The sequence below is a fragment of the Dipteris shenzhenensis genome, chromosome 5 (assembly GCF_047967505.1).
Source record: "Dipteris shenzhenensis isolate YYH24624 ecotype China chromosome 5, Dip_SZ_1.0, whole genome shotgun sequence".
NCBI lineage: Eukaryota > Viridiplantae > Streptophyta > Polypodiopsida > Gleicheniales > Dipteridaceae > Dipteris > Dipteris shenzhenensis.
The window spans coordinates 11,496,455-11,507,629 of NC_141600.1; the positions used below are offsets into that span (position 1 = coordinate 11,496,455).

The following is an 11,175-nucleotide window of genomic DNA, read 5'->3' on the forward strand; positions in this document are numbered from 1 at the left end:
AGGATGCAGCCTTAAATGTGCAAAGGGGTAGATCACAGTTCAGGGGGAAGTCCCAAGAAAGAGGGAAGTCTCGTAGCAAATCCAGGGCACGAAACATTGAGTGTTACCACTGTGGCAAGAAGGGCCATATGAAAAAGGATTGCTACAAGTTGAAAAGAGAGCAAAAGGATAAGAAAAAGAATGCAAATTGGGGTGCAAATCAAAAGGAAGAGAGTCCAAGGGAGGACAAAGGAAAAGTGAAGATCGAGGAGATCAATGCAGTCACACATGATAGTGACAATGATGTTCTCTTCATGTCTACTTTATCTACAGAGTTGCTTACCACTTCAGATGATGCATATTCCCAGGATTGGATTTTGGATTCTGGTGCTTCATTCCATGTTACTCCCCATAGGGAATGGTTCTCCACTTATGATAGTGGAAAGACAGGTTGTGTGCATCTTGGAAATGACTATGCATGTGATATACTGGGAGCAGGTGACATAAAGTTTTCTTTTGCAAATGGGTCTGCATTTATTTTGAAACATGTGAGACATGTGCCTAAGCTGACCAAGAGTCTTATTTCAATGGGTCAGCTAGATGATGCTGGTTTTCACACCACTTTTGGCTTTCAAAGTTGGAAAATTCAGAAGGGCTCTATGCTTTTGGCCAGGGGTGCCAAGTGTGGGACTTTGTATCCCTTACATGTATCAAGGGTATTTGATCATGTTGTTGCAATAACCGAGCAGCCAAGCACTTCTTTGTGGCATTGTAGGTTGGGGCACATGAGCCAGAATGGAATGAAACTCTTATGCCATTTGGGTTATGTACCGCATTTGAGTTTCTCTGATTTTGAATTTTGTGAGCACTGTCTCTATGGGAAGCAGAATAAATCAGCCCATAAAAGAAGGGGAAAGAAAGAGTTTGAAAAGCTTGATTTGGTGCATTCAGATGTATGCGGTGTGGGGGTTAAAGGTCACTGTGCCTTAACCCCAGTTATGTACAATACTCAAACACATCTATAAATGAATGAAAAAGAAGATTAGGGTGGTTCTGCACCCACCAAAACTTGTGTGGCTCTCTGTCTCTCTCTCTCCTTCTTCCATTCTTGCTTCCGTTGAGAGCACTCTCAACTGGTATCAGAGCCCAGGTGATCTAGCTGAGCGTGCGTGAATGCTTGAAGCTCAGCAGCTCTGTGGGAGGAAGGAGAAGCTTTGTGGGAAGCTTTGTGGGTGACTTTACTTGCATCCGAGTGTGCAGAGACCTTGGAGGAACCTTTGGAAAAGTCACTTTGGCTTTGCGAAGTGGTTTTGAGAGCCTGTTAAGAGTTTTCAAAGAAAAAGTCGTTTTTTGAGCTTTTCCCTGTTCCGTTCGATGACAGAGACTCCGTATTGACTTGTAGAGGCAACTATTGCTTGCTTTTGGTGTCCACATTACTTCAGGAGCTTGGAAACACCTTCATTCTTGAATCTGGGATCATTTCAGTGGATTTCTGACTCACTGTATCAGTTCCTGCGTTTTTTGCCCGGGTGTTGGAACTCAAGTTTGGAGCAACCATTTGCAGATCTGTCAGTTCCGGTGGACTCAGGAGGTCCTAAAACTTCTATGTTGCTCATCATTCGCACTCCGGTGGAGTTTACAGATAGCTCTGTTTCCAAAAACGTTTTTCAGTCCGTGTGTTGGACCCAGTGATTGAGGCCACGGTTTCCAAAACCGTCTGTCCCATTACGTTCCGAACGCCCAAAAACCCCTACCTATCAGTTCTTGCGTGATTCGGTGGAGGATTTTCAGAGTTATAAATCTCTGTGTATTCGATTTCGTCTCTCTGTTATGCATTTTTCATACTAAGGTTCTGAAACCTTAGATTTATGCCACATGGCAGTGGATAAGTGTTGACTCCCATTTCTCACTCATCGGTTGGGATTTTGGAGTTCTGGCAGAAGAGAGATATTTGCAGATTCTCTTGCTGAGTCCGATTATGCAATGGCGCCCATGTTTTGAGGCATCTCAGGTTCTATTTTCAGTAGCGCTCATTACCGTGGGACTATGATTTCTTGAGCATACCTTATACAGATCACTCTGGTTGCAGTTTGAGCAATGTGCGCTCATTCGTGGTGTGCATTGGGTTGCAGTGGATGATTTATAGGCCATTTGGATGCATTGCGGTCCTTGTTGGATGCGCTGATAGGCCCAAATTGCCTTGTGGGATGCTATTTTTTATGGACGCTTTGCACATGGATGCTATTTTAAGCTGAGGGACAGCTTTGACACATTGCAGGTGATGCACTGATAGTGCTATGCTCTCTTGGATGAGACATTATTGATGCATATGCCAGTGGACAGTGTTTATGCTTGAGTCATTTGGCACTTATTGGCATTTTCTTTTGGGCCAGATTTGCTCATATGGATGCATAGTATATGCACATGAGTCAGATGCTTTGAGCTTTGAGTTTTGGTGATATTTCACTCTATTGTGGCATACACATTTGGGTGCACCTAGTATTTGGTGTGATTCTCTCTTGCAGGTACTAGCATTTGGGATTTTGCTTTATTTGCATCATGGCATCCTCTTCCATGTCTGAAAAGGAGTTTTTCAGCATTAAAAAGTTTGATGGGACAAACTTTTCTTTGTGGAAAGAACAAATAAGGGATGTGCTTATTCAAAAGAAGCAGATTAAACCCTTGGCAGGGATTGAAGCTAAGCCTGCAAATATGTCTGAGGATGATTGGAATGAGTTGGATGCATTAGCAAAGTCTACTATTAGACTTCATCTTGCAGAGTCAGTTTATTTCACAGTAGTAAATGAGCAGACTACGGAAGATTTGTGGAAGAAACTATGTGCCACTTATGAGAAGGAAACTGCCTCTAATAAAGTTTACCTCATGAAGAGGTTGTTTGAGCTGCAGATGAAGGAAGGGGTCTCCATTGCGTCTCACTTGAATGAATTCAATATTATTTTCAGCCAGCTTCAGGCTCAGAAAATGAATTTTGATGCGGAGACTAAGGCAATATTTCTCTTATGTTCATTGCCATCCTCATGGGATACCTTCCGTACAGCTGTCAGTAACTCTGCACCTGGTGGAGTACTGAAATTTGATGATGTTGTGGGTAGCTTGTTGGCCGAGGAGATTAGACGGAAGTCTATGGATGGCAACAAGCAGGATGCAGCCTTAAATGTGCAAAGGGGCAGATCACAGTTCAGGGGGAAGTCCCAAGAAAGAGGGAAGAGTTGTAGCAAATCCAGGGCACGGAACATTGAGTGTTACCATTGTGGCAAGAAGGGCCATATGAAAAAGGATTGCTACAAGCTGAAAAGAGAGCAAAAGGATAAGAAAAAGAATGCAAATTGGGGTGCAAATCAAAAGGAAGAGAGTCCAAGGGAGGACAAAGGAAAAGTGAAGATCGAGGAGATCAATGCAGTCACACGTGATAGTGACAATGATGTTCTCTTCATGTCTAGTTTATCTACAGAGTTGCTTACCACTTCAGATGATGCATATTCCTAGGATTGGATTTTGGATTCTGGTGCTTCATTCCATGTTACTCCCCATAGGGAATGGTTCTCCACTTATGATAGTGGAAAGACAGGTTGTGTGCATCTTGGAAATGACTATGCATGTGACATAGTGGGAGCAGGTGACATAAAGTTTTCTTTTGCAAATGGGTCTGCATTTGTTTTGAAACATGTGAGACATGTGCCTAAGCTGACCAAGAGTCTTATTTCAGTGGGTCAACTAGATGATGCTGGTTTTCACACCACTTTTGGCTTTCAGAGTTGGAAAATTCAGAAGGGCTCTATGCTTTTGGCTAGGGGTGCCAAGTGTGGGACTTTGTATCCCTTACATGTATCAGGGGTATTTGATCATGTTGTTGCAATAACCGAGCAGCCAAGCACTTCTTTGTGGCATTGCAGGTTGGGGCACATGAGCCAAAATGGAATGAAACTCTTATGCTGTTTGGGTTATGTACCGCATTTGAGTTTCTCTGATTTTGAATTTTGTGAGCATTGTCTCTATGGGAAGCAAACTAAATCAGCCCATAAAAGAAGGGGAAAGAAAGAGTTTGAAATGCTTGATTTGGTGCATTCAGACGTATGTGGTCCCATGCCTACACGGTCATTAGGCGGGGCTGAATACTATGTGACATTCATTGATGATGCAACTAGGAAAGTGTGGGCTTATGCTATAGCTTGGAAGAGTGATGTATTCCAGGTATTTCAGAAATGGCTGGCCTTGGTTGAGAATCAGTCAGGTAGAATGCTTAAATGCCTACGGACTGACAATGGTGGAGAGTATCTCTCTCATGACTTTCAGCATTTCTGTGATACACGTGGGATTAAGAGGGAGCTCACATCCCCTCGTACTCCAGAGCAAAATCCAGTTGCAGAAAAGATGAACCGTACCATTCAAGAAAGGTTGCAATGCATGCTTTCCAATGCAAGTCTTTCTAGTGGTTTTTGGGCTGAGGCAATGAAGACTGCAGTGCATGTGATCAATAGATCACCTAGTAAGAGTTTGGATGGTGGTATTCCTGAAGAGGCATGGAGTGGCAAGAAGCCCTCTTACTCTCATTTGCGTATATTTGGGTGTGAGGCATATGCACATGTGCCAAAAGAGCTTCGAAAGAAGCTAGATCCTAAGTCTAGGAAATGCATCTTTCTAGGTTATGGTGAAAGTGGAGAGATGGGCTATCATCTCTGGGATCCAGAAGCAAAGAAGATCATACGCAGCCATGATGTGGTCTTCAATGAGAAGAAGATGCATAAGGCACCCATGAGGGATGTGGAAATGAGGAGAATCACTTTCCAGGATGTGAATCCACCTGCATATGTTGATAGGCAGCAAGCTGTCCATGCACCAAATGTGCAAGAAATGGTACAACCAAGTACTCCCACAGGTATACAATCAAGGGTAGATGATGGATCATCTATTGGTGGAAATGACGAGCCAAATGTGGCTGATATGCAAGTGGGACAGCAAGCTGAAATGCCCTTGAGAAGATCATCTAGATTGTCTAGACCGCCTGATAGGTTTGTTCCAGGGGTAGACTATGTGATGCTTACTGATTGCGGGGAGCCTTCTTGCTACAGAGAGGCTATGATGCGTGAGGATCAACGCAAGTGGGAGTATGCTATGCAATCAGAGATGAGTTCACTTATGAAGAATAAGACTTGGGACTTGGTTTCTTTGCCACATGGAAAGAAAGCATTGCCATGTAAATGGGTCTACAAAATGAAGGTCACAGGTGATGATGTGCCTAGGTACAAGGCCCGTTTGGTTGCTAAAGGGTTCAAGCAAGAGAAGGGTGTGGACTTTGATGAGATATTCTCTCCGGTTGTGAAGATGACCACACTTAGATGCATCCTTGGACTAGTGGCAGTAGAGGATATGGAGCTTATGCAAATGGATGTCAAGACAGCTTTCTTGCATGGGGATTTGCATGAGGAAATTTACATGGTGCAGCCGGAAGGCTTTGAAGAAAAGGGCAAAGAGCATTTAGTTTGCAAGCTGAAGAAGAGTCTCTATGGTCTTAAGCAAGCACCTAGAGAATGGTATCAGAAGTTTGATGCTTTCATTTGGTCCCAGGGTTTTAGAAGGAGTGAAATTGATCACTGCCTCTACACTAAAAGGGCTAAGGATAGTAGCCTGATAATCCTGGCACTATATGTGGATGATATGCTATTGGCTAGCAAGAATACTTATGAGCTAGATGCATTAAAGGCCAAGTTGCATGAGGCCTTTGATATGAAGGATTTGGGATTTGCAGGTCATATTCTTGGTATGCACATCACGCGTGATCGGAGTAGGAAACTCCTTTGGCTTTCACAAAAAGAGTATGTTACAAAAGTATTACAGCGTTTCAATATGGAGGGGGGGAAGGCAGTGAGTACTCCATTGCCTCCATATGTGAAACTGAGTCATACAGATAGTCCCAAATCAGATGAGGAGAGGGCCATGATGGCCAAGGTTCCTTATGCATCAGCAGTTGGGAGTCTTATGTATGCTATGATAGCTACTAGACCAGACATTGCATTTGCAGTGGGAGTTGTTAGCCGGTATATGGCTAATCCAGGAAAGAGGCATTGGGAGGCAGTTAAGTGCATCATGAGGTACATGAAGGGTACCAAGGAGATGTGCATTTGCTTTGGTAAAGGAGACATGCGTGTACTTGGGTACACAGATTCAGACTATGCAGGGCATGTGGATAGTAGGAGATCCACTTCCGGTTATGTGTTCACCTTTGCAGGTGGTGCAGTGTCGTGGATGTCTCGTGCACAGGAGTGCATTGCTTTGTCTACCACAGAGGCTGAGTATGTTTCAGCCACAGAGGGTTGCAAGGAGGCTATATGGCTTGATCGGCTAGTGGGAGATTTGGGGATTCATACAGGTGTACCGACATTGCATAGTGATTCCATGAGTGCTATATTCAGCTAGCACGGAATCCGGTCTTTCATGCAAAGACCAAACACATTGAGGTCAGGTACCATTTCATCAGGGAGGTACTTGAGGACAAGCGCATAGAGCTTGTCAAGGTTCATACAGATGATAACCTTGCAGATATGCTGACGAAGAGTCTACCTAGTCAGCGGTTTGAGTATTGTCATGTATTGATGGGCATTGGATAGTATGCTCACTGGTTGTTCTCCCTTTAAAGGCACATTGTTCTTTAAGTGGGAGGTTGTGGGGGTTAAAGGTCACTGTGCCTTTACTCCGGTTATGTACAATACTCAAACACATATATAAATGAATGAAAAAGAAGATTAGGGTGGTTCTGCACCCACCAAAACTTGTGGCTCTCTGTCTCTGTCTCTCTCTCTCTCTCCTTCTTCCGTTGAGAGCACTCTCATATCCCATACCCAAATAACTCTCACCCCATACCAAGGTATTTATAATTCATACCTATGGTATTTACAATGATCCATTCCACTCATTCTCTCAATCCCATACAATATCTTATAAAATAGAAATAAGTGAGAGCCGCTAGGCTATCACTTGATACTGAAACTCTTAAACATAGAAGAAAACAATACCAATGCCAAGTAAAAAATATCAATTTTTGGCATCACAATATGTGCTCCTATATTCTTGTATACCTAGCACATGATCATGTGCATCGATTTTATTAGTTGTCACCTTTGATGATAGTGATTTTTCCTTTACACTAAATGGGAAGATAGTGAGAAGGCGACTCGAAGGAACATCAATGCTTGAGAAATGGAAGCCTCCTTGTAACTTGTCCATTCATACTGCTATTGAATAAATGTAATAGTTTTTGAAGTGTGATGTCATTTGTACTAGCAATGAGTCTATACTTAATAAAATTAGTAGTTTTTGATGCGTGTTGTAATAGTTTTGAAATATGATATAGTTTTTGAAGTGTGTTGTAATAGCTATTGAGTAAATGTAAAAGTTTTGAAACTGTGTTGCAATAGTTTTTGACTAAATGGAATAGTTTTTGACTAAATGGAATAGTTTTTGTTAAGTGTGATGTCATTTGTACTAACATAGGGCCCCCTAAATTCCAAAAAAAAATCCATTATTTTGGTAGGCGAGAGTGGAATATGATGGCAAATTATTTAGGTCAATATATTACATTGTCTAATATTTTATTACCTAAATTGGAGTCGGACCTTTAAGGTATTTAAAGAGTCTGAAGTCAACTATATAAAGGGTCATTAGGTATGACATAGCCTTTATTGTCCTCACCTCCTAGACAGTCTACTCTTGCCATCTTACACAAACCTTCAATGGCCATGCCCCGTGAGGCATACCATGACTTCATCGCTTCTACTCATCATTTGAGTAGAGAGGCAGAGTTGTATGATATTTTTGATTGTCAGATAGGTGTCATCGGCACAATCCACAAGCATCTAGATCTCTTTAGAGATGTGTTAGATTATGTGACAGGGAAAATCAAGACTTACTTGATCCGGCTAGACATAGATAGAGTACAGCGGGTTCCTGTGAATCTCCTCATTGACTGTTGCTGGGCTGATAGCACTTTCAAGCATAGGTTGTAGAGAATTTGCAAATCCCTTAGTCCAAAAAGTTTTAGAAGGATTTCCAAGGATAAAGAGCTGGATCCACAAGCGGTTCCTATAGGAACTTGTTTTGTATCCCTGGAAATAGCCTATGGTGTAATTCTTTTGGAAATGAAGGACACAGATGCACCTCCATTCATCAATGTAGAGCCACCTCTTCTTCTAGAAGCAAACCAAGATATTGAAGTTGAGGAGAATCCCGATGTGGTTGCAGAAGCTACCGTTGCTCTAGATTGGTCTAGTGCAACTTTGGACAAGGGAAAGCAAACAGCAAAAATAGAGCAGACGACAGAGTTGGTTTGTTGAGAGTTCACGCTCAACATCATGTGATCATGTGTGCATAGCACCATCACGTGATCATATGTGCATAGCACTAACCTTATAGAGTGCTATAAAGGAAAGGGTTAGCTCCCCTAACCCTAACCCTAAAAGGGTTTGTATATATTCTATTTTTTCAACTAAATCTAGTGTACAGTTAGTCATTTGTGGTGGTCTTTGATGCGGAGTACATAAGCATGACCGGTTTCATTGCTATTGCGGAAACTCTGGTTGATCTGGTTTCTCAAGGTGAGAATCCTGGATGTGTTCTTGGACTCGTAGAGAGCTGCGAACATATCCCATGCTTCTTTTGATGTCTTGACTGTGTTGAGCTGTGCTAGCATGACATCTTGCACATTCTGCTTGATCAGGTGATAGGCATACTTGTCTTTCTTATCCCATTCTGCTTGAGCTCGGGCAATGGCAGGATCTGCTACTGGTGCGGAAACCGTTTGTGTAGATGTAGATCCCGATGTAGATCCCGTTGCTGGTGCTGTGACAACAGATGGAGTAGAGCTACTGGTGGCTGGATCGGCCAATGGTCTAGGTATGGATCCATCAACATACTCCCATTTGTCCTGAAGCACAAGAATGGTCTCCATTCGGTATTTCCATGTACCGTAATTGGAGTTGTCTAACTTAGCAGATGCCTCCAGATTGAGGTTGCTAGTCGACATGGTGCAAACAATGTACTCAAAAAGTGTCCTGGAAAACTCTGTATGAATCAACTGCAAATACACTGAAGATGCCAAGTGAAATCTCTGTACCGTCGGTGAAGATAGAACTGTAGTAAATAAGATCTGACCTGTATTACAAGGCTTGTGGCAATGATGCCGGAAATAGCCAAGAGGCTTTACAAGGCTGAAAAATGATGTGCACGATGCCGTGAGATAGCCAAATAGGCTTTACAATGGTGGCATGTGTGTGTGAAATCAAGTGCTATCTGCCCACTGAATCAATCTGCAATGCCTCTGAACTCTGAAGTCTGCTCACTGAACTGATGAACGTAAGATTTCAGGTAATGTAATGATGTGAAATCGGATGTGAGCGTATGGACTGACTCCGAGTAGGTACTAGTCGGGAATTTCGGGCATGGCTTAGATTGGCAACTTGGGGAATTCAAAGCGTCCCCTCTATGGCGATCTAGTCTACTCTGATCTAGATCTAAACCAACCGTCGATCGATGAAAGAGCAGCAAATAATTCCTTTTCCTTTGTTCTTTTTAAGTGCTGGGTCAGATGCGTCGATGTAGAGGCAAATGTGCGTGAAGGAAGTGGTTTTGTCGGCGAGGCTCAAATGTGAGTGTAACTTGCGCCGAAATGTGCGCGTGATGTAACGAGCGCGTAGAGCACAAAAAATCGAGCGACTTTCCTTTTTGGAGCACCCTCAAATTCTTCCTGGATCAAGAGATATGACTTGATCTAGGTGGAGGGGCAAAAGGAGTGCAAATGGTGCTCAATGATGATGTGTCACTGTGAGTCACATGCAGTGATGATGTGGCACTGTGCTTAGCAAGAGGTGTGCCAGTGAAGCTCTGTGCTGAGGTGGCAGTGCTGAGGTGTCACTGATGACGTGGCACTGATGACGTGGCAATGATGACGTGGCACAGATGACGTGGCAGATGACGTGGCACAAATGACGTGGCAGATGACGTGGCAAAATGACGTGGCAAATGACGTGGCAGTGCTGACGTGGCTGATGACGTGTCACTAATGACGTGGCACTGATGACGTGGCAGTCGGTGATGACGTGGCAGTCGGTGATGACGTGGCAGTCGGTGCTGACGTGGCAGTCGGTGCTGACGTGGCAGTCGGTGATGACGTGGCAGTCGGTGATGACGTGGCAGTCTATCTGCCACGTGTCGCAAGGTGAGTGTGTGCTCTATCCTCCACGTGTCGCCTCGTGGGCCGCCGGAATCTGGGAGATGCCGACGGAATCTCGAAGATTCCGTCGTCGTTCTTCGTTAGAGCTCGTGGATGCTGGAGCTCACTGGAGGAGCTAGGAGCTTTGCTGCGAAGCTGATGGCGGCGATTGGAGCTTGCTGTAGATGCTGGAGCTTGCTGGCGACTTCTTTTTCTGGAAGGAAGAACGTCTCGGATTTCTAGTGGAGGAGGATGGTGTTTGTTAAAATCGCGTCAACGAAAGAACCACCGGACGATTTAGGAGAAATTGAGGCGAGGTGAACTGTGCAGCTGCTGCGCTAGGAGACCCTCACGGCGTGATGCCTTTCAAGAAAGACTTGGGTAGAGTGCTGCGAAGCGGCCACAAATCTCGGAATTTGAGTTCTACAGTGGAAGCTGCACGGAGGCGAAGGCACACGGTATGCACTCCTTTGGTTTCGCTAGGATTCAAAATAGTGACGCTGCGGCCAGAAAGGGGTTATGCAAAGAGTGACGAAGCTTTTAATGCTAGTCCTCCGCAGCCGGAGGACACCGCTAAAAGAAGGATGCTTTGTAAGCGTAGCGAAAGTAAGGCGGACAGTGGAAATTTCAGAAAGCGAACGGAAAGAGACATCGTTTGTAGACGGTTGACAAGGGCAGTTGGAGTTGCAGTTGGAGTTGGAGTTGGAGGTCCAACGATGGAGTCGCCACTGCTGCTGCTCGTTCGTCGGCCGATTGGAGGCACCTTATAGAAGACTATGGGCTGTTGTTCGTTGTTGATGGAGCGCAATATTCTGAAACTCTAGTCTTTGGTAGGAGTCGGTGAAGGGGCTTTGGTGCAAAGAGTCGTTGAAGCTACTCGTCGCCCGTAGGTCTCTCTCACTCTCTTTCCCGAAACTCGGCCTTCTTAATGAAGACCTCTCACGATGGAAATCTCAGAACTCTCTCAAGAGAAA

The 11,175-nt window shown here is 44.1% G+C and overlaps 1 protein-coding gene across 1 annotated transcript; it reads left to right on the forward strand.

Moving 5' to 3' along the window:
- The first annotated feature begins 10,421 nt into the window (after positions 1 to 10,421).
- LOC147901627 (uncharacterized) lies at positions 10,422 to 10,971 on the forward strand. The gene is made up of 2 exons (XM_087375187.1): positions 10,422 to 10,659; positions 10,762 to 10,971. Exons 1-2 carry the CDS (start codon positions 10,561 to 10,563, stop codon positions 10,969 to 10,971), a joined length of 309 nt encoding a protein of 102 aa, XP_087231313.1. The 5' UTR covers positions 10,422 to 10,560.
- The last annotated feature ends 204 nt before the right edge of the window (positions 10,972 to 11,175 follow it).

Coding starts and splice junctions, on each gene's coding strand:
- LOC147901627 (XM_087375187.1), top strand. CDS start 10,561: ATGCCTTTCAAGAAAGACTTGGGTAGAGTGCTGCGAAGCGGCCACAAA. Junction 10,660..10,761: donor CACGGAGGCGAAGGCACACG/GTATGCACTCCT, acceptor AGTCCTCCGCAG/CCGGAGGACACCGCTAAAAG.